Raw genomic sequence first — 22,329 nt, 5'->3', positions numbered from 1 at the left:
CACTGAGCATTTCACTTTAGAGTAGCAGCAAACCACAACTGGTTTTGAGCCTCTAAGATCTTTCCTTATCTCTTTTGCCAGGGCTGTGGCTTTGGGTACAGATACACACGGCTCCCGCACCTGCTGAAAACCAAGCCTGAGGATGCCAGTCTGCCCAGCCTGCAGAGTGAGTGGGGCAGGGGATGGGCACTCCGGGCTGTGATGGGTGGTGAGGGAGGACCAGCCTCTTCCCTAGCAGCTGTCTCTACTATGGGCCAGGCCAGCTGGTGAGATGGCTGCTGAAGTAAAGTGCTCCTGGCCAAATATCAGACCCAGTCTTTGCAGCCTGGCCATCCCCAACCTCTCTGCACTGGCTGGTGACTCTTGCATGCTGGATGGTGAGTTGGACCCATCACAAGGAGGGGTTCTGTCCTTCAAGGGAGAGGAGAGAAGCCCAGGGCTGCATCCTTACCAGAGTTTTACCCCAAAATGTAAGCCTGGGAGAAGGCTCTGTGATGTCCACAGTGAGCAGGTGCTGTGGGGAAGAGTTTTCATGTTTGCCAAGCAACAGATACCCTGTGAGAGGGAGCAGGTGCCCAGGGAGGCAGGGCACTGGACAAATTTGCAAGCAGGGAGTGTTTTAAACAGGCACCTCTCAGAGCCTGGCAGAGCCTGTCCTGCCTTTGGCACTTCATTTTGGTTCTCAGCACTGTCACTGAACTGAGGGGTTCCTCAGCTCCGTTGTGGCTGAAAAAGATGTGGGGAGGAGAAAGGACCTTTCCTGAGCTGAAGAACATGTCCACACGTCCCCAGCTTCACCCTTGCAGGGTCTGGACCTGTCTGAATACATTCTTTAACCCCCCCTCTGGAAAAGGCTTTGTGCCAGACCTTGCTGCTGGAGAGCTGGATGGGGATGGGGGACAGAGGGTGCTGCAGCTTGCCATGGGAATGCAGCACATGGAGGTGTGTGCTGAACCCCACCTGGTGAGCTGTCTGTCTCTGTTTTAACAGCACTCTTGTTCTCTTTTCTCTCTCCTGCCCGTGGTGCCCAGGAGATCTCTCTGTTGCTAGTTTCCAGAGTAAGTTTGTTGTGTGACCCTCTCTTGTCTGGTGAAGTAGCTTTAGAGAGCTCCCTGCTTCCCCTCTTCTGTCTAGAGAGACCCTTCGTTGCGGGCAGAGAGCTTCACACATGATTGTTTTCCTCAGTTCCATGGGAGAAGCCAGGTGGGCTGGTGCCCATGTAGCAATCTCTGAGGCTGCTTCATGGACCTGCTCTCAAACCTGTTTTGTCAGGGTTACCTGAAGTGTCAGAGCCTTCCACAGGCTGTGCCAGCCTTGGGTTCCTCTCTTCCTTGGAGGATGATGGAGAAGCCCTGGTACACATGCAGGAGAGACCTCGTGGCTGTCCTCTCACACTCCTACTGCACAGCCAAGACCTTGAATGGCTGCCTCCAGTCCTCTGGGGTGGTGACCAAGATCCCCCCATCCTGGGGAGCTCTGGGGCAGGAGCAGAGTTCCTCAGCTGTGGAGGCCTCGTTCCATGTGTTGTGTGGCTCCACAGAGTCTGAGCCCGGAGTGGGCTGTGCTGGCTACTAGGGACTTGCTCTTGGGATTGCTATTTTAAGGCTCAACCAAATCAATAATGAATGCTGATTTAATTGAAGAGGGACAGGGGACTCAGAGGTGTCCTTGAGATGCTGCCCAGGGAAGGAGGAGAAGACGACCCCCCCGCCTTCCCACCCATCATCTTCATCTCGTTGCAATTTGAGCATTGGCAGGGGACAACAGGACAAACTGCTGAGCTGAAGGAAATCCCTGTTTATCTGGGTCTGCTTCTGCAGGCCAGTCTGAAGGGAGCTTGGGCAAAGGCCTGTTCTTTGGTGCTCCAGCCTTGTCCTGCTCTGGGAATGCTTCCTTGGAGGACTGCACAGGTGGGGAGGGTTTGCTAGTGCTGTCTCACAATATCCATGAAACACAGAGCACAGACCTGGTCTCCTCTGCTGCCTTTAGCCCGTGCTCACTGATGGTGAGCAATGGGTGGCTGCCTGGGTTAACCAGCGAGGGGGAGAGGCTCAGAAAGGCTGTCCCTGCTTGCTCCCAGAGTTCTTCCTTAGCCCTGCTGGCACTGAAGAGCTCTCATGCCTCCAGTTTGGCTCCTGAGAGCAGACAGGGCTGTGCTCAGAGCTGGGGCAGTTCTGTTTGGCAGCTGCTGCAGGGACTTGTTTTGGTTTCATCATGGCCTTTGGACAAGGCTGGGTGCTGCTCCCACATGCACACCAGGGGCAGCCTGGCTTGTAAAAGCAGGAGCTGCAGGGTGGCTTCAGGTTGCATCACAGGGCTCCTCTGCCCCAGGCCTTCTGCCCACGCACCCATCAAGCCATGGAGGGAATGTGGATGGGACTGTGAGATCATTTAGCTGGGATGTTGTGCAACAGGGGCCAGACAATTCACCCACATCCCCTTCCCGAGTCCAGCAAATTGCCTAAGCTAAAGAGGTCTTTCAGGAAGAGATCCTGCCTTTATCTGACAACACCAAAAGTATCAGCTGGTAGTATTTAAACTGTCCAAGCCCTTCTGGTGGTGGCTTCTCCCCCTCGGAAATAAATCTATCACTTATGATTCCTGATGGGGATCATGAAATCATAGAATGAGTTGGGTTGGAAAGGACCTTAAAGATCTAATTCCAACCCCCCTGCTGTAGGGAGGTACACCTTCCACTAGAGCAGGTTGCTCAGAGCTCCATCCAGCCTGGCCTTAGACGTTTTCAGGGATGGGGCATCCACAACGTCTCTGGGCAACCTGTGCCAATGCCTGACCACCCTCACAGGAAAGAATTTTTTTCTGATATCTAATCCACACCTGCTCTCTTTCAGTTTGAAACCATTCCCCCTTACCTAACCTCACCTTCTGTCTCCCACTGCTGCTGCTCTGCCTTTTTCTGCTGGCTTAAACTGCATTACAACATTCTAGTCTTCAGAAGTGCTTGTGTATCAGGCTAAACTCACTTCTTAGTCCTTTTCAGTGGTGAAAAACATACAGCCTCTGTGCCTTATCCAGGAAGAGGTTTTGCTTTTCTGTGAGCCCCACAGTTGTTCACCCTTCCCATGTTTTTATCATCCCAGAGGTGCCTGTGTCATGCTGGCGGGAACCCCTCCCTGCTCTGCTGGTCACAGAGCCAAAACTTGCATTAGCTGGAGGCACACACGGATCCCAGCTGTGCCCTGGGCTGTCCTGATGCCTGGCACTCCACCTTATTGATATCTCATCCCCTGAATGCTGCCCGCTTTCCTTCTGCCTCGCCCCCGCAGCCTTCCCTTTGCTCCTCTAAATGCATCTCTGCATGGGCACAGTGACGTGGTTGTAATGCATCTGGGCCCTTTCAAAATCCCAGATTAGCATTGGGTGGAGCTGCTTGGTTTCTGAATCTGGTCAATTTGGGGCTTTCCCCCTCTGTGCTCCCAGCTCTACTGTAAATGCTGCAGTGTCCAGAGATCCCTCAGGCTGCTGACCCAGAAGTCTCACAATTAGCCCTGTTATAAGTCTTGCTGGCTCATTAGCAAACTATAAAGCACATAATTACCTTCCTGTGATGAAAGTACATGACCCTGCTTCTTTACCATTATCTAGTAGGAGCACTTATTGAAGGCTTCCACTTTGTCTGCTTTATTAATTTTTAACTCTCTCTAATAACGAGCCTCTGCTACTGTTAGACTTTCTGCCTAGATTTTTTCCTTGTAGCTGAAGAAACTTTGCATTTAGCATGGTTAGTTGAGGATGTTTTTTATGTCTTCTCCTTCTATTACCCCCCTTTCTCCTTGATTTCATCTACCACTGGCTATGTTTTATTACATTCACTTTACCTTTTACATTTTAACTCATGCCTTTTAACCCAAGTGCTAGCTGGAGCACTGGGGCATTCTAGCTCCCTAATAATCCTCTTAAAGAACTCTGTTTTTTTTTATTCACTGTTTCCCCCACCTCTATCTCCTCTATTTAATTTATATTTTTGCAGGGAAGTTTCTGTTGTGGAAACATCGGATGTATCTGTAACCGCTGGGTTCCACGCTCTGTTGCCCACATTAAATGTATTGAGGTCAAAATTTCTGGCCTTGGAAAACCACTGATTTCTGTTCCAATGACTGATGTTTATCTGTCATAATGAAGGCTAAGCCAAGACTGAGTGGCTTTTGTATTAGGGAGGTACAAATTTCAGAAGCACTAAAGACTATTGCCAGGATCGAGATCACCCCATCAGTGAGTATCCAAAGACTCCCTGTGGAATGACATCCCTGTCTGCAGTGGCACATGTAAGGGATGTGTCATTGCCCAGGAGGGCAGTGGTACCTGAGGTGGGTGGGAATGCCTCAGTGAAAGAAAAGGAACACAACACTAGGACTAGATTTTTGGATACCACTCATGACTGCCCTGTGGAGAACCTCATCTGGAAACTCATGCAAGGGATGAAGCTGCTCTTGCTGTTCCAGGGCTTGTTTTTTATGTTGTTTTCAAAGAGTAACAGTGATCACAGCATCTTTAGATTCAGAATCCTCTTAGGAGCAACAAAAGCCAAGAAAGTAACACAAGAAAGAAAGTTTCTTGTGTTAGCTTAAAACCTTAAATAAACCTACTTAACTGTGGAGAAGTTTGACAAAAGGCACTGGTTTTTAATGCTCTTACAGTCTAGCACAGTCTTTGGCAGCAGCAGGGAAAGCATTTAAGAACTGGAGATTTGTAGCAAACTCACACCAATCATGGAAAAAAGACCACGAGGAAGTAGTCATTGGCTAGAAATCAGGATAAAGCAAGTTGTTACAAGTGTAAGAGCATCCTTCAAAAAGCCAAAGCTGCCTGTAAATGAGGTAAACTTTGGCTAGGCAATCCATGTTGAGATCTGTCCTGACTTGAAGTGTTGGTAAAAGAGGCTTTGGCAACAGACCAGCAGGACAACACACACAGCTCCTCCACAGGGAGTGTTGATCCTTGCCTAGGACTGCTTTGATACTTAAAGGCTGGAGGAGGGTTAATATGTCATCATTTTCAATAAAAAGCATTTTTTACACATTGAAAGAAGGCTGGGGAAAAGAAGGCACAAAAAACTTAACTCTACAGAAAAACCTTCTAATTCTGAATTCACGGGAGAGAAAATGTGGATGGAATCAGCATGGTCAGATGTAGAGTGGTGGAGTAAGGCTGTGATGTGCCCCTTCAGCCATCACTGACAGAGAAGACAAGGTGGGCTCCAGCACTGACTCCTGGGCTTCTCACTTGCACCTCATGACCAGCAAGTTCCTGAGGGTCATCCTTGAACTGGCAACCTATTGTAATCTTTTGGAAAAGAGCAGCTTGATGTCCAGTCCAAGGAACAAATTACACACCAGCAATTATGAGGAAAGGAAAACAGAACAAAACCAAAACCACATTATGCCTTTGTGCAAATCTGCCACACGCTTGTGGTTTGGATGCTGTGTGTGCTTCTGATTCCACCTCTCCAAAGAAAACCTGGGAGAGGTGTCAAGGTTCAGGGGGGGATGGCAAAAGGGACAAAGATGTGACAGTTTCTGGATGAGAAACTGTACTGGCTGGGGCTGTTTCTGTTGGAAAAACTATCATAAAGGTGTGGAATCATGGCTAACTGGAGGAATTGACTGGAGAGGAGCATCTCACTGTCTCTCCCACCAGAAGGAACAGGTTACAGAGAGTAAATGTTAACAAATAAAACGACTAGGAGTCAAGCTCCAATCTGAATTCCTCCTGCTGCACACACTGAGCTGTGGAATGTTACTCTGGGACGTGTTCAATGCTAAAGGCTTACACAGTTTCAGAGGACACTGGGAAAGAAATCCCCAGAGGACCACTAAATATGTAAAAAGGACGTGTCTGGCTTTGGTAGTCCCTGAGCCACGTGTGTCCAAGGGCTGGGAAAGTACTTGTGGGTGGGAGCAGGACATCAAAGACGTTTGTTGTGATGAAATCCTTCCCAAAAATGAGCTTTTAGGCAGGATCAAAGCCAGGGTGCTGGCCTGCCTGGGGTGATTATGCACTGTGAGGCTCAGCACGTGGCCTCCATAACAACAGAAGTTCATTGCACTTGCTCATGGGCATTCACAGAATAATTTATTCTGTTCCCATTTGAGATGATGATCTCCTGCCATCCCTCTCTGCTTTGCTAATCCCAGCTAGCAATCTCCCTGTAGTTATGCCTCGCTTTTTGATCCCTAGGGATGTGATGGAAGTTGTCCTGTGTTTCCTTTGCCCGTGCTGGCCCTTCAGGCAGGCTGCAACCCCAGAGACCTTCTGCAGTCCCAGCACAGCTTGTTCCTCTGGGCACTGCAGTGCTGGTGCACCAGTTTGCATCTGCTCTTACATACTAATAGCTTCTAGTAGTGGGAAAATGCAGTTAGGTTGTGGTTTTCCCCTATGGCTGGTAAATCTGCTCAAGTTTCTCTCTCCAAGCCCTGCATTTTAGCCTGTGGTTTGAACTGTGGTACCCTTCCCTCATAGTATTGAATGTTTGTGAGCCTCTTGCTGACAGTGGGTCCTTCTACTGGTGAGAAGCATCTATCCCATTTGTGCCCCCTTCCTTTCCCTACCCTTCCATGGGGGTTGGTGCCCCACACAGCTTTGATGTGTTTCCCAGCTGCTGGGTCTGACTCTGTGCTCTTGGTAGTGAGAAAGCCCAGAGATGAGACCAAGGGGACGTGTCTGTGCTTGGGCTGAACCTGGCTGGGGAGCATGGGCAGCTCTGCCTGAGCCTGCCAGGGGCAGAGCCAGCCCCAGCTCCATTCAGAAGCCTCTCAGGAGTGGGATTCACTTGGTACCTTGCTACCCAGATGCAGGCAGACAGGCACAGCCACGTGATGTCAGGGTGGCCGTGCTGGCTCCGGGCAGCTGCTGCCACGCTGGTATCAAGAGCAATTAATGCTGAGCTGACCATGGGCCTCTGCAGAGCTGAGCAGGAGGGGTGCTGAGCTGCAGGGCAGTGCTCCTGTGCATGTGGGCAGCAGCGAGCACGGAGGGCTCTTCCCTGGTTAATTCAGGCTGGCATTGCAAAAGAGTGCTTGGAGGCCCAATCGGCGAGATCGCTGCTCAGAACAGTCCTTGCACCGGCTCCCAGTGCCCTGCCATCTCTGCTTACTGTAAGGCACAAGCCAACATTTCCCAAACCCAGGACTGATCTCACAGCCTGCCCATGCTCCCCACTCACAGCCACTCCAGGACAGGCCACTGAAGCTGTCACTGTCTGGTTTCAGAGCCATGTCCCTCCACCCTGCTGCAGCGGCACATGGCAGACCTGCTCCGCAGCGACCGCGACCTGGCCCCCAGCTTCCTCAACAGCGTCCTGAACCAGCTGAACTGGGCTTTCTCCGAGTTCATCGGCATGATTCAGGAGGTGGGTGTGCCACCCAGGGCTCTGGGGTCCAGCACTCGATGGGTGCCATGTCCTACACGCAGTGAGGCTCAAGACACACCTCTCAGGGTTGGGTGTGCAGTGGTTCCTGGCATGCACAGGAGATGGGATGGGATGGGATGGGATGGGATGGGATGGGATGGGATGGGATGGGATGGGATGGGATGGGATGGGATGGGATGGGATGGGATGGGATGGGGGTCATGGCCATTCTTTTGGGAAGGGGCACCTGTCTGAGCTGTCTGCATTGCTTGGCAGATCCAGCAGGCAGCAGAGCGCCTGGAGAGGAACTTTGTGGACAGCCGGCAGCTGAAGGTGTGTGCCACCTGCTTTGACCTGTCGGTGAGCTTGCTCAGGGTGCTGGAAATGACTGTCACGCTGGCACCAGAGATCTTCCTCGACTGGAACCGCCCGTCGTCAGAGCTGCTGCTTCGGAGGCTTGCCCAGGTATCATCCTGTGGGAAGAAGCAGCATCTGGAGGGGCATGGGAGCCCCTCTGCCCTCTCTCCAGATGTGCAGTTACTTGGGGGCTCCTGCTACAAGTGCTGTAGTACTTAAAGCTGCTGCAGAACAAGTGGTGCTCCCTAAAATCTCTACGTATCAACTGCCCCCCTCCTTTGCAGCTGGTCTGGCACAGCTGATTTCTACCTCTGCTGGGACGGGGGATGGATGATGGCTGCTTAAATCTTCCTTCAGAGAGGCTGTGGCCAGTAAACGCTGAATTCTCCAGTGATGAGCAGTGCCATGAAATCTGGAGAGGAGGTGTGATACGTCTGAGCAGGGAGCTGTGGAGACTATAACTGGCTTCACAGGGAACACACTCCAATGTTTGGGCAGGTCCTTTATCCCTCAATCTTAGAACATGTTACCAGACATCTCCACTTCCCTGCCAGGGTGACTGGTACAGCCTCATTTCAACCCACAACAGTCCTTGGAGTCCAGTAAATTAATTTATTTTCTGAAGCATGGGAAATCCTGGAAAGTCCTGAGGACAGGCTCTTCTTGTACGATCTGGACTGGTGGGGAGCAGTTATATGTAACTTACCTGTACCTCAAGAGTTGAGTCTCAGGGCTCTGAGCAGATGAATCAAAGCAAGACATAGTGGGGTCTGGTACGCCAATCATGAGGGAAGTGCTCAGCTTGGGATCTTTGTAGGGATCACTGTGTGAGGAGGAGAGTGAGGGGCCCTCAGCAGGTGGCTTAGGCAAGCTGGGGAATAGGTAGCAGAGAGCAGGGTGCTGCAGCATTCCCCTCACTACCTGCTGCTGCTATGAAGCTGTGCCCCACCACTGAACATGCCCACAGAGAGGTGCAGTGTTCTGCTCTTGTGCACTGGGGAGACAGGAAGAGGGATGCTGTGTCTGAGAGACCGTGCTCAGCTTGCAGCAGTTGTGTCAAGCCTGGAGCAGTCCCTGCTTGTCCCACTGGGGTTTGAGTGAGAGCTAATGGTGGCTAATTAAGTGTCTTTAGAGTTGATTCCTCCTGTGCTGGTCATAGGCAGAAATCTCTGCCTGTGGTGATGCTCTGTCATACAGAGAAGTTGATTGTTCTCTGTACTCACCCTGTGCTTCAGGCCTGGTAGATCCATCCTGCTGCCAGCTCCAGTCAGGGCAGGACCTGGACTGTGCTTCACCCTGCTGACACTGCTTTTGCCCACAGCTGCCAGCTCACTCTTCACATGCTGTGGCTGTCCTGGGGATTGTAGTTTCTGCTTGTCAGGAGCTTTTATCTGCAGAAGTAGTTTGGCTTCTGTAGGTGGGAATTCAGATTTAAGTGGAAGGTGCTGATATTCAGGTGTCTTGACCTCAGACTGACTCTTCTGTGGGAGGTTTTGGTCTGGTACAACCACTGTGGTGTGGTGCCACCTTGTTCCATGCCAAAGCTAAGCTAGGTGTGTGCTGTGAGCCTCCCTCTGCATTCACCAGCTCTCAGGCAACGAGCCCAAACTATAAGGACATGCTGCCCCAAAACTTGCTTTTCGGATGCTGCTTACAAGAAAGTCCATCCAGAAAATACAAACTCTCTCTGCTTTTCCCTACACAGCTTTTGAACCAGGTGCTGAACCGTGTGACAGCTGAAAGGAACTTGTTTGACAGAGTGGTCAACCTCCGTCTGCCTGGTGAGTCCACACATTAACCCTGTGTCCCTCTGCTGGAAGCACACCCTTGGGAAGAAATGGATGGCTTGCAAGAAGGTTGGCGCAGAGGTGGATGGGATCAGACCTCAGACATGGCACATCCCTGGCTGGGAAGCCAGTCTGGTCCCACAGGCTGCAACAGAAGTGCTGCCTTCAGAAGACATGTAAATCCTTCAGACAGATGTGAGCGTTGGTGCTCTTCTTTGGTCCAGCAACTCTGGTTCCCTCCAGCAGCCCTGTCCTCATGAGGCAGCTGACACACAGGTCTGGCTGTCCCTGGTGGAAGTGGCAGCTGTGTGTGTGGGGGTGGGCAGATGTCTTGCTAAACACTGATCTGGCACAGGTTAGGTGGGAGCTGTTTGGAAGGCTCAAAGCCCTGCACAGGCTGCAGCCCAGGTAACAGGTTTGCTTGCTGGGCTCTGCATCGAGTAAAGGATGCACTGAATTGTTGGGGGAAGCTGTTCTCAGCAACATCAGCCCTCTTCCTTGAGAGGTGACTGTGGGCAGCTGAGCTGGGCCTGTGAGCAGACACTGGCTCCAGACGCTGTCTTATGGACATCCCATATTCCCTGTACAGCAGCTGCATTTTCCTTAGGAGAGGACAGACATCTTCTCCTCTTGAGGTTTGGAAGAGGCAGGAGTGCTCCATCATGAGAGCAGTGTCTGGGTCTGGGGTTCACATGAGTGGGGAAGACCCCTCTGTCCTTGATGGCCCCCCCAGAGAGCCCCTGTCATGGTGCCTGGTGACTGATCACCTCCTGGACCACCAAGCCTGGCAGTAGTGGTGCAGCCCTGCTCTGCCTGTCACGTGGTGGCACCAGCTCTTACCTTTCTCTTTTGCTTCCGTAGGCCTGGAGAGCGTGGACCATTACCCAATCCTTGTGGCTGTGACAGGGATACTGGTCCGGCTGCTGGTGGACACTGATGTTCAGGGGTGAGTGGCTTTTGCCTTCCAAAGCACAGGGTGTGTGGCAATGCTCTGGGCACTGCAGTGGTGCCATGGGAGGTGTTGCAGGACGACGTGGGTGCATGGAGACTGAAGCGAGGGAGGTGTGTGTGGAGCAGGTAGAAGCCAAAGAGCTTTGTGCCCCTGCAGCAGCTGCATCCCAGTGCTCCTGCTGGGTGCAAACCCCCTCGCTGTGGTGATAGAAAACCCTTGTGAGGGGTCCCTGTGAGGTGCTGTACTGGCAGCACCTTCCTCCTCGGGATGGGGCCTGGCACTGTGCGATGGGACAGCTGCTGTCGGAGCTGCTGTATGTGAAAGAGCTGTGCTGATGTGGTGACACAGGCAAAGTGCTGCAGCACACAGGGATGGCTGGAAGGGCGTTCATTAAAGGGGGTTCATTAAAGCTTCTTTGCCCTGGACCCATCTCAGGAAGGCACCAGAATGTGTACAGAGTGCTCTGGCTGCCCAGACCTGTGGCACAAAGGTGAGACAAGTCCTGTCCAGGCATTTGGGTGATTCTGATTTTAAGATGAAGCAAATCTTGTCTTTATGGTAGCGAGTTACTCAAAGAGGCAGCACTGGCGGAGTGATGTGGCTGGACAGAGCCACAGCTGACCTGATCATTTATGTGTGTCTATGTCTGCTTGTACCAAGTCCTGCAAATAGACTTATTCTGACACTCTGCAGCCCTGCCTTTGCCATCTCCCATTGTCATTTGTAGGTGTCTTGCCTGGTCACTGTGTGCTGTAGGCTGCTGTTGGAGATGGGGCTCTCCTGTCTGTGCTGTACATCCTGCTTGTTTTCATGTTGGAGAACACGATAATCTCTGGCTCTGCAGAGAGGAGAGTCCCATCTGGCTGAGCAGCTCAGCCCTGCAGCCAGTCTTTCAGCTTCTTCTCTCAAGGACTCAAAAGATGTACACAAATATATCTAATTATAACCTGCCTCCCGTGGCTGCTGCACCAGTCTTACAGCCCTAAGTGTGACAATGCCAAGCATTGATCAGTGGCCTTTCTGGGCTGGGAGCAGGGGTGAGTTTTGCTCACCCCCAGAACTCTGCTCTGTGGAAAGGGCAATCATGAATTTGACACCACGACCAGACATTTCTTCCTGGAGGAAAGGAAGGAGGTGATAAAGCTTTATCCTGCATGACAGACAGGATGAGAAGTCCTTCCCTGACACTCTGTCGCTTAAACATCTGTCCCAGGTCAGGTCACTTGTAGGGTAAAAATGGGAAAGGGACGCCCCTCAGTTTAGCAAACTCCAAAGAGCTCTGGGGCCATGGTAGTGTGATGTCAGTCACATCCTTTCTAGCCTGCAGGGACTCCTGGAGAGACAGAAAGCTTCCAGACTGTGTCCTTTCCCTGAAAAGCCAGTTGTGCTTTGTGAAGCCTGGGCAGCCATTGTCCCCTGTCTACCAACAGCATCCTCCATGCCTTGGGCTCTGCAGTCACAAACCAGAGGCACTGTGCAGGTCTCTGACTGATGTTCAAGGGCTTTGCAGTCACCTCCCTGGGCACTGGAAAGCAGAAATAAATACAAAATAGGGGAATGATGCATGAAAAGCATTGTGTCCTTAAGGTGGACCTAACTGAGCAGGAGGAACACAAGGTGGAACAGGAGGAAGCCCAGGAAAAAATATCTATAAACCGAAATGCTTGTCTGTGATTTTGCAAAGCCATGCACTAAACCTGAGGTTTGATGCATCAGTGATCTATAAAAGGCAAGCAAACGTTGCAGGGGAGCCATTGAGGTCAATCAAGGCAAAAGAACTGAGGCTGGTGGCTTGGAGACCCTCTGCTGATACCTAAACAGAGGGGATGGGCAGTCTGGAGGCAGAGACCAGCGTGGCCAAAGGCAGAGTGCCTCACATGGAAGGAAAAACTGAACCCCCCACCCTGTTTGCAACACTCTGAATTGAGAACTGGGTGTTGCACCCCACTGACAGAGCAATTCTACTCCATGCAGGCACATTGTGAAATGGCAAAGAGAGGTGGGATGGAGAAAACCAGCAGGTGTGAGAGCAACCACTGAGGCTTTTCTGCTGCCTTTGCATTCCTCGAGGGCTCAGCCCTGTTTTGATCCTGTTTTCAAAGCACCATCACCACAGGGTGCTGAAGCCTGGGTGGTGCAGCTGGGATAACAGTTGCCCCAAAGCCAGGGAGATGATATGTCAGTGATGGAGCACAGCGATGGCCCAGAGCAATGGGAAGCATCTGTCTCCAGGTGCATGAGTAAAAGGATGGTCTGTGGAATGGAAAAGGAGAATTCAAACCTTCCTCGGGTCTGTACATTCCCATGGAAGGTGATTGCTATGGGTTGTGTTGCTGCAAGGAGGAACTGAAGTGATTTAAAGGGTCCCATATGTAACCAGGCCCTCCAGAGCAGATCCGTTTGTGTGAACTCACGTGGAGACAGCTTTCCTTTTGCCTTTCCTTTTCCTTTCTCCCTTCCTCTCAGCAGCAAGCAGGATAATGGGATGAGCTTTTGTCCTTTCCCAGAAATGCTCTGCCCAGGCAGTGCTGGAAGCAGGTAGAAATCTCTCCCAGGTCCCAGATTGCCAGAAACCATTAACAGAGAAGTTTTTCCAACCCACGTTTGCAGGAATGTCCCTGTGGGAATTACCAGGGACACTAGCTGTTACCCTGGCTGGTTCCCTGTGAGAAGGCTGTGCCCCAGAGAATGAGGGACCTCAAGAGACTTCCTTGGCTTGGCCGTGTTTTTTCTGGTCGCCTCCAACCCAGTAAGCAGACACTGTACCAGGTACTTGGTTGGAAAGTGCTGCAAGCTCTTCTGGGAGTGGAGGGATGAAATCCCATTTATGGGGCCAAAACATTCTGGTGGGAAAGGGTGGGAGTAAGGAGGATCAGGGCCCTGCCAACTCATCCAGCCACGTTATCAGGCTGCAATCAGATGCCTCAGCTGCTCCTTTCCCAGCACAGGACACTCAGCCAGGCATCAAGTCCTCTTGCTACGGACTCCTGGCATCAAACAGAGCCATTAGGCACAAGGCAAGGGAACATTGCCCAGGCCAGGCTGAGGTGAGATGGTTGATCCATCCATCGTTTGCTGTAGTCCCTGGATGCAGCAGGCTGTGCTTTTGAGAGAGCAGAGATGCATTTCCTTGCTGGGTTGGGCAGGACAGGCTGGTGCTGCTTGTGATGAGCCAAAGCTTCAGTGCCCCCCTCCCAGCCCTCGGGTCTGACAGCACTGGGCAGCACTGCTTTGGGGAGTCTCAGTGGCTGGCAGGGCTGAGGAGGCAGAGATGTCCATGTGCTGCCTGTTTGCCAGGCCCTAATGACTGCGTGGGGAGGAGAGGGAAAGTAGGATCTGGCAGGCTGAGCCGGGAACTGGGCTGAATCCACACCACAGACCCTGGCTGCCTCCAGCCAGTATCATCCCCCTGTTTGTCTGCTTGCTAAATAATTGAGCAGATTTTCTATTAAGCCTCCTTCAGAGTGAGCTAATGGAGCAGCGTTGGCCAGAGCTGGTGTCAGGATCCTGGTGGGAGCGAGCGCAGGGGAAGGGGTGAGGCCAGAAGGTGAGGCTGTGGTCCCCTGTGTGTGAGGGCCCACTGTAATTAGGGCTGGGCATATCGGTTAGAATGGCCTTTGTGGGAAGTGAATGGCCATCCTAGGCTGGGGATGAGCAGTGTTGTGCCAGGGCTTGGCCACTGCTCTGCTCCTCGGGCTTCCCCCATGCCCCATGGACACCACCCGCTCAGAGGCAGGGGCATGATGCTCTCAGGATGAGGGTTGGAGGCACCTTGGAGGCAGACTAAGCAGACTCTGCTCAGTTGCCAAATGGTTTTGGGATCACCTCTGCTGGAAAGGTCAGGAGATCCTAGTCTGCAGGTTCCCAAACAGCCACGTACCTATGTGCTCAAGCACTGCTGGGACCCTGGGGATCTGGCTGGTCGCTGTGGACATGGTAGTTCTCTGCAATCCTGTAGGACCCTGTAATTACTGATCAATTAAACACTAATACTCCTTCAACATGTGTTGGTGAGTGAGCTGTGGTGGAAGGAGGGGCAGGAGCAGGCATTTCATGGACCACTCAGTCTAAAGGAGTCCTTGCTACCTTGCTCTAAAGTCTCAGAAGATGGGTGGTACCCCAGTCTTGCAGTGTGTAACATTGAGGCGAGTGTGAGCAAGAGCATGGAAGAATGACTAGCTCAGACATAGGTTTCATGGTTAAAAAAGGAGTCTGGTCTTGCAGTTTTTACAAGCTGCCAGCTCCAAATGCTGTGTCCTGAGCAGTGGGACTGCCAGGGCTGGGCTCTCCCGGTGCCTCAAGGCTGTCAGGCACACACTGGGAGGCAGGAGCAGGCATTGTGCTGGCCAGCACCAGGCTTTGCTGCTTTGAGCTCTTTGGAAAACTGTGAGCATCATAAGGAAAGGATTCGGGTCCAGCCATGTTCATCATGTGTCCCGCCCCAGTGGCAGGAGGACAGGACAGGACTGGCATTCAGTGCACCCACATTGTCCTGGCTGAGGTGTGAAGTGCCAGGGGAGACAGGAGTCAGCATTGAATGCTGGTCCCCAAAGCTAATCCTTATCCCAAAGCTAGTCCTTGTCCTCATGCATGCTGGCACAGGTCCTGTGTGCTGGGGCTGCTGTGCTTTGTGCTGACCCACTGCTTTACTCTGCAGAGCCGAGGAGCAGGAGGGTGGTTTGGTGGGAGCCAGGGCTGTGATGGTGCAGATGGCTGCTGAGAGAGGACAGGGTATTCCTCGGGGAACATCCATTAGGTTTCTCAACTCCTGCCTGTCAGAGAGGCTGTGCTCCCAGCTATGTTTTTCCTTGCTGAGATGTTCTGCCTTTCAGGCTGGTTAATGAACTGCTTCGACAGTTTGAACCGCCCTCCCCTGCTCATTGGAGCAGCCGTGTGGTGTGGGATCCTTTCTAAGCATCAGGAAGGTGTGAAAAGCAGCAGCAGGATTTTCGTGGTTAAAGGCAATGGGATCCCTCGGGGGCAGCACTGATACAGACCTCAGATGTGCTGTTCCCAGCTGAGCAAGGCTCAGCCTTCCTGCAGGGATAGGAGAATTGCAGGCTTTCCTGGGCTTTTCCAGGCTGGTGTGTCCCTGGAGAGTCACTGAGAGCTTTTCTTACACTCCTTGGCCTGAGCTTTCCCTAAGCTTCAGTTGTTACCCTCAGCTGAGGATGCAGGTTTGCAGGAGCACTAATGCCTGGGAAGCTGGTGTTGGCACCAGGGAAGGAGAAGGTTTGCAAGGAGACTGACAAGGATGGAGACAGCGGGTGGGTAACACTCAATCTGGGTGCTGGAGCCTGGAGCAGCACTTCACTTTTCCTTTTGGAGGAAGATGTGGTGCTTAGATGTGGCAAGTGCTCTGGCATGGGCTTAGCACTGTCTCAGCAGGCATGGGTGGCACTTGGGGCAGTGCCCTGGTGTGGTTTAGACCTGGGTGCATTGCCTGGGCCTCTTCTCTTTCCCAGATATTCCCAGGTCAAATTGAAACCATCCTTCCCATGGATCCCTGCCTGGGTGCGAAGCCAAAGAGTGGCAGCACCTCATCTCCACCCTCAAGGTGTCACTCACCTCTCTGTCTGACACCTTGTCACCTCCTGGCAGCCCCTGGTGTGTCCTGGGCTCATCAGGACGCTGTGCTAACACGAGGTGACAGGGCCAGCAGTGCTGGGTGTGGGGGAGCAAGGGCACAGCCTGGCAGGGCCTGTCGCTCCACATCCCATCACCTTGGGGGCTGCAGGGGCACAGATCACAGATCGTGTGGAGCTGAGCACAAGGTCAGCGTCAGGATCAGTGCTGGGAGGCTGCAGCTGTCTCAGGATAGCTGCTCTTCCAAACACTGTCCCCCTCCTTAGATGGGTGAGGGGCTTCTGACAAGTGCTTTAGGCACAGTTGGGTTTTTGCTGGGAAAAAAGCTGCTTGTTTCCTGGCAGGAAAAGTTGAAGGATGTGTGCTAGTGCTGTCCCAGTGCCACAAGGACCTTCCCCTCCCACCAGTAACAGGGCTGCCAGTGGCTCTTGGGACCGGGACGCTCAGCCAAGATGGGGTTGCAGGTTGGGGTGCAGTTCTGTGAAGGGTCCTGGTCCCCGTTGTGTCTGAGCTGTGCTCCTGCCTACAGGGTGACCCCAGCCTCCCCTGTGCTGCACATGACAGCCACATGCTCCTGCTTCAGCTGTGGATGGGATGCTGGTGACCAGCAAGTGGGTTGTATACCCTTATCCCTCTGTGGGATCAGGCAGGTGTTTTGGGGGGCAGAGCCAGTCCCTATGCCAGGCCAATGCAAGGCTGGGTGACAGGAAAGGCAGCGCAGGTTACAGCGAGTCGGGGGTCTCCATCGGCAGGGGACACTGGGACTGAGACAAAGGCAGAGCCAGTCCCCTCCTGAGTGGTGCCTCTCCCCTGCATCTAAACCCTTCTCATCCCTTTTGGGGTCTGGCTGTGCCCTTGTATCAGTCAGTGCTGCTCCCTCCTGATCTCCCAGGCATCACTCTGGGGACCTGCTCTCCAGGGAGAAGCCTCCTCTCACAGCAGCCCAGGCCTGCTCAGCACATTTAACCCCCTCGCCGAGGCCACCCAAACGCCATTTGATGGGAGCAGAGGCTGTGAGCCTTGTGCCAGGCCAGCAGGAATTCAGGGCTCACTCAGACCCCGGACTCCCACTGCTGTGCCCAGGAGCTGCAGGGTGGCTGCTCGCTGCTGCAAGGGCAAGGAGACACTCAGCCCAGTGTGAGCTTAAAAAAATAGGCATTTTTATTCCAATGGAACTAGAGAATTACGACCCAGGAGAGGGGAGGATTACTCACATTTATCGATAGGCTGATTAGGTTACTGCCTAAATAGCTGTGCTTGAGCAGTGTCCGCCTCAAGGAGAAGCAGCGCAGGAGCTGGCGCAGCGGAGACCTCATTGTCCTTGGTGGCACGGGGAGCTCTGAGCAATGCGGGCCGGGGCGCTGTGTCGCGTCACCTAATCCTGCCTTCACTATTTACAGCTCCTCGGGAAGCAAAAGCTTGCAAGGTTTGCTTGGCTGCGTGGCTGGGTGGGCGCTGAGCTCCATCCCCCCTGCATGGCCATGTTTGGGGAAGAGGCTGTGTACCCCCCCTGTGATGGGGTCATGCTCCCCCTGCTCCCAGCCATGGCATGCTGATAGGGACTGCTACAGGCTGGGAGACAACGGTGGCATTGCCATCCCCAGAGGCCCTGTCATGAGTGAGGACAGTGTCCCACATGTCACAGCTATTCCTTGGCCTAGGGGTCTGTGGTGGCGGTGTCAGGTTGGGCATCTTATGACTGGGGACGTGGCAGATCCCCTGCCCCAGTGTCACCATTAAGGGAGGGTGGGTGCCCAAAAGAAGGGGGGTTTCTCCAGCATGCTGGGTTTATCAGCATTACCCTTGTGCTAACGAGGCCGTTGCCAGTGGATTATGCAAGGAGCTCTTGCTGGGCACCAATGTGCCTGTGACCCAAAACCCACCAGGAGCTCATGGCTGAAGCGGTTGTGGGTGACGATGATCACTCCCATGGGTCGCACTCAAACCAGGAACTCGGGGTGCCCAGTAATCTTGTTCTAGCAGCGATGGAGACCAGCTGTCATGAGGCCCTGGTTTTTCTCCCAGCTCTGCCCCGCTATGACACAATGGGGGTGTCAGAAAAGACAGAACTGATGGACTCTGTGTCTGACTTGAGCTGCAGGACCTTGGGGTGCTTGGGGTCGGGGAAGTCCTCACTGAGGGCCAGGCGGATCTTGCCGTTCTGCGTCTCCCTGATGGGCTCGAGGAAGGCGACGTGCTTGTTGGCGCCGGCCCTGCGGTTCGGCCCGTCGGTGGCAGGGGGGGTGGTGCTGAGGATGGAGGACTGGGCACTGCACTCCTGCGGGGGGCTGAGCGGGGCTGGCTTCTTGCAGCAGCGCAGGCAGCGGCACGGCGTGAGGTACAGGTAGATGATCACCAGCACCAGGGTCACGATGCAGCCCAGCAGAGTCGTGAGGCCAGTGTTGAAGGTGTCCCCGGGCTTGGGGTACTGGACGGTCACATTGAACTCACACAGCCTGCTGAAGTTGTGGGTGCTCTTGGTGAAGCCTACGTAGATCCCCGAGTGCCAGGGCTTGGCCTTAGCGATCCTCAGGCTGCCGTTGCGAAAGACCTCCAGGGAGCCGTTGCTGTTCCCCGGGTGTTTGATGGGTTCGTGTTGAGGGGAGATCCACATGTAGGTAGTGGCCGAGGATGGCAGACTGGTGTTACAGGTGAGCAGGATGGGCTGGTCCACCATCACCTGGAAGGGCAAGAGGTGCGCGTCTCCAGGGCCCGCCGAGCAGTTCTCAAACATGGGGCTGTATTTGTGGACCTTGATCAGGGACCGGGGCACGTTGCCAGATACCTTGCAGGTGTGTTCCTCGAAGAAATCCTTCACAGAGCTGAATCCTCGCTGCTTCCAGCGCTGGAGCATCAGGTAGAGCGGGCAGGTGCACCTGATGGGGTTGTTGTGAAGGTACAAACCGTTCCCGATGTTTTCGGGCAGAGCCACCAGCACCTCCACAGGGATGCTGCTCAGGCAGTTGGAGGAGAGGTCCAGCGTACGGAGGTTGTAGATCCCCAGCCCCTGCACCGCATGGAAGGGGAAGGTGGTCAGGTTGTTCCAGCTCAGGTAGACTTTCCGCAGACCACTCAGCTTGGCGAAGGCGTTTTCATCCACCCGCTTGATGTGGTTGTTGTAGAGCAGCAACTCCTCCAAGCTCACCAGCGCCCCGAAGTAGTGCGTCTCCACGGCGTGCAGGTGGTTGGAGGACATGTCCAGGTGCCGCAGGTAGGAGGCATTGTGGAAAGCCTGCTGAGAAAGGTCCCGAATCTGGTTGTGACTGATGTGGAGGGCCTCGAGGTGCGGGAGGGCGGCCAGCCAGCGGTCCTGGAGTTGGGTGAGGGCGTTGTGGCTGAGGTCCAGCGTGGTGGTGGTGGACGGCAGCGCCGGGGGCACATGCTCCAGCGTCTGCCGGCTGCAGCTCAGCAGGTCGGAGGTGCAGATGCAGGCGGAGGGGCAGAGGCGGGACTGCGGGGAGGCTTGGGGAGCGCGGCCGGGGGCGCACAGCTGGAGCAGCAGCAGCAGCTTCGCCACCCGCGGCCAGAGCGGGTCTGCGGTCACCGGTGGGGACATTGTGGCGGGCAGGAGCTTCTGTGCAGCCTGGCAGCACAGCCAGGCTCGATGAGACGCGAGAGAAAGCGTGTCGCCGTCCCCCCTGCTCTCCCCCGGTGCTGCCTTGGCTCTAGCAAGCATCCAGAGACGCCCCTTTGCACTCCGCGAAGGAGGATCCCGATTCCAGCCGTGAGGCTTGAAAAGAGTTAAAGGGCGGCATCGCCCTGCCCGGCTCCGCCGCGGCTCACCCGAGGCTGCCCCGTACCTGTGCTCCGGCGGGCCGGGGGCTGCGGGGGGACGGCCGGGAGCCGCCGATCCGCATCAGGGGGATTGAGGCACTCCGTGTCGGGCTGTGTGTGGGCGCCTCGCTGCCTCCTGGAGCTGCGCATCCCTGGAGTGCGAAGTTTCTCAGCGCTCAGCGCCGCCGGGGCACATCCCCGCGCTCCAGCCTTCGGGGAGCCCCGTCCGGGTCCCTCCCGGGCAGCACCTCCCGGGAGCCGGGCGCGCTGCGGGAGCGCGGTCCCGCGCCTGCCCTTATTTAGGCGCGGGCGGTGCGCGGCGAGGGGGCCGGGCGGGATCCCATTGGCCCCGGCGCGGGGAGTGGTGGCCGCGGCGGTGGCCCCGGCCCTCCCTGCGAGTGGGCAGGGCGAGCGCAGCCCTGCGTGGTCGCTTCTCCCCCGGGGGAGCTCAGGGCCGCTCCGGCCGTACCAGTGAGCAGCCGCGTCCCTCCCGATGGAGAACGGCAGCTGCGACCGGCTCTAATCCGTAAAGCGGCTGCTCCGCCACTGCCCAGCCTCTGGGAGGATGCTGGAATAAACCCACCCCGTCGTCACCTCTGGGAGCCCCTCGTGTTCCATCTTACGCCCAGGCTGGGAGTGGGGATGGCGGTCACCCCCGCAGTGCTCCTTATCTCCCAGCCGTGCTCCTTCCCTCTGCGCGCATCCTGACCACCTCCTGCACAAGCTGGGGGGGACCCCCCAGCACCCTCAGCCAGGGGGTGAACAAACAGGATGGCCGAGCCCCGCAGGGTCGCCACGGCAGAGGGGGAGCCGTGGGCTGCTGGTGGAGAGGGGGTGGCCACAGGGTGAAGGACACGCAGGAATGTCATTATCCAGAGCCCAGGCGGTTAGTGGGAAGAGGAGAGCTGGGGAATTGGTTTCCATTAGGGCAGCAAAAAGCTAATTTGGCGGCTGCGGCTGCTGCGAGTCAAGGGGCTGTTAACCCCCTGCGCCCCGGCTCAGCCTGCGACAACTGGATGTTCCCTCGCTCCTCCTGCCCCTCTTGCCGCTGGAGTGGCTGGGCTTGCCCCTGGGCCAGCCACGGAGCCAGCTCTGCTTCTTGCCAAGGGCCATGAACGGGCCACGGCACTGATGCCCGATGGAGACACCCATTAAGGTGCCCTTCATCCCTCCTGCCTGTCCCCGCTGAAGCCAGGAAGAGCCACGACTGCTCCCTCCTGTCTTGTGGGGGCACCTGCTTGCCCTGGGGGCACCCTGAGCCGTCCCCTTGGTGCACGGGGCCACAGCCCCCGGCGTCAGGCTGCTGCGGGACATCTCCCCTTCTCCCATGCAGGGCTGAGACCCAGGGCAGCGCTGGCAGCTCCAGCCGCCCCGCAGCTCCCCAGGCTCTGTGGGCACCGGCGTGAGGGCTGCAGCCTCAGCAAGTGCTGATGCACCATATCGATCGCCAGAGCCTCCCGGTCGAGGCTGACAGAGGAGGAGGAGGGTGGCTGCTACCCTTTGGCTGCAGTTGGGCATGTTTCCCTGGCTCTCAGGGAGCGGGGGGACCACCAGCTGGGGATGCAGCCGGGTGGCCTGGGCCTGCAGGGTGTGCAGTCTGTGATCTGTGTCCCTTGGCAGGGCTGAGCGAGCGACGGCGGTGCTGCTGGCGGATCCCTGCTTCCAGCTGCGCTCCATCCAGTACCTGCTGGGCCACGCTGAGCCCTCGGCCCTGGCAGCTGCTGCCCCGGCCACGGACAAGCGCCATTTCTCCCTGCACACCTGTAAGTGCCGGCACTGCGCTGGGAGCTGGGCTGTGCTCACCACCCGCCCACAGCTGGGCTGGGAACGGGGCTGCTGGTGGTGTCTGTGTCCCCTGCAACATGTCCCAGCCCTTTTAGTCCTGGGGACAGGCATCCTTGACCCTTATCCCCCAGCAGGACACTCTAGATGGGGATGTCTCCAGTGCCTGCTTGTCAGCATTTCTGTCCTTCTCAGTGCCCAATGTCCAGCCTGCTGTCCCCAGCACGGGGCTCCCTGTCCTGGCTGGTCCCCAAGGGGATGCAGCCCCCCTTCATCACCCAGATGCCTCAGGGCAGCCTGAGGGTCATATCCACCCCACATACACCCACTCTGTCCCCCCAGACACAGAGTATATCAGTGCTGAGGAGCTGGCAAAGGTGGAGAAGATGCTGAGCCACCTGAGTGAGGAGTCCAAGCAGGCAGCTGCCACCACACTGGTGAGTGTCTCCTCCCCCCAGCCCTGTCCCCATCCTCGGCAGAAGCCCCGGCTCTGGCACAGCTGCCCTGAGACACAGGGCTTCGTCTGCCACATTAACTGCCTGGTGACCCCCACAGCCCACCAGTGAGGAGGACCTGTGCCCCATCTGCTACGCACACCCCATCTCTGCCATCTTCAGGCCCTGCTCCCACAAGTCATGCAAGTGAGTAACTCCCATGCCTGACTCCCACCAGGGCAACTGCCAGCCCTCAGCTCCCCTGTGCCATGAGGGTGGGGGGCTGAT

The 22,329-nt window shown here is 55.3% G+C and overlaps 2 protein-coding genes across 4 annotated transcripts in view; one reads left to right on the top strand and one right to left on the bottom strand.

Annotated features, from left to right (window-relative positions):
- Positions 1-22,329, top strand: part of RNF123 (ring finger protein 123) — a 54,400-nt gene that overhangs the window by 31,579 nt on the left and 492 nt on the right. For all 3 annotated transcript variants that reach the window (XM_064667949.1, XM_064667947.1, XM_064667948.1), the window contains exons 31-38: positions 82-166; positions 7,230-7,369; positions 7,646-7,834; positions 9,432-9,507; positions 10,375-10,459; positions 21,446-21,588; positions 21,950-22,044; positions 22,163-22,248. In XM_064667949.1, the coding sequence (XP_064524019.1) occupies positions 82-166; positions 7,230-7,369; positions 7,646-7,834; positions 9,432-9,507; positions 10,375-10,459; positions 21,446-21,588; positions 21,950-22,044; positions 22,163-22,248 (899 nt within the window). The remainder of the gene's footprint in view (positions 1-81; positions 167-7,229; positions 7,370-7,645; positions 7,835-9,431; positions 9,508-10,374; positions 10,460-21,445; positions 21,589-21,949; positions 22,045-22,162; positions 22,249-22,329) is intronic.
- AMIGO3 (adhesion molecule with Ig like domain 3) lies at positions 17,190-20,074 on the bottom strand. The gene has a single exon (XM_064667952.1). It carries the CDS (start codon positions 19,725-19,727, stop codon positions 18,087-18,089), a length of 1,641 nt encoding a protein of 546 aa, XP_064524022.1. The 5' UTR covers positions 19,728-20,074; the 3' UTR covers positions 17,190-18,086.

This window comes from Pseudopipra pipra, chromosome 11 (genome assembly GCF_036250125.1).
Source record: "Pseudopipra pipra isolate bDixPip1 chromosome 11, bDixPip1.hap1, whole genome shotgun sequence".
NCBI classification, from domain to species: Eukaryota; Metazoa; Chordata; class Aves; order Passeriformes; family Pipridae; genus Pseudopipra; species Pseudopipra pipra.
Note: the sequence above shows the minus strand (reverse complement) of the source record. Positions and strands in the feature narration are given on the sequence as shown.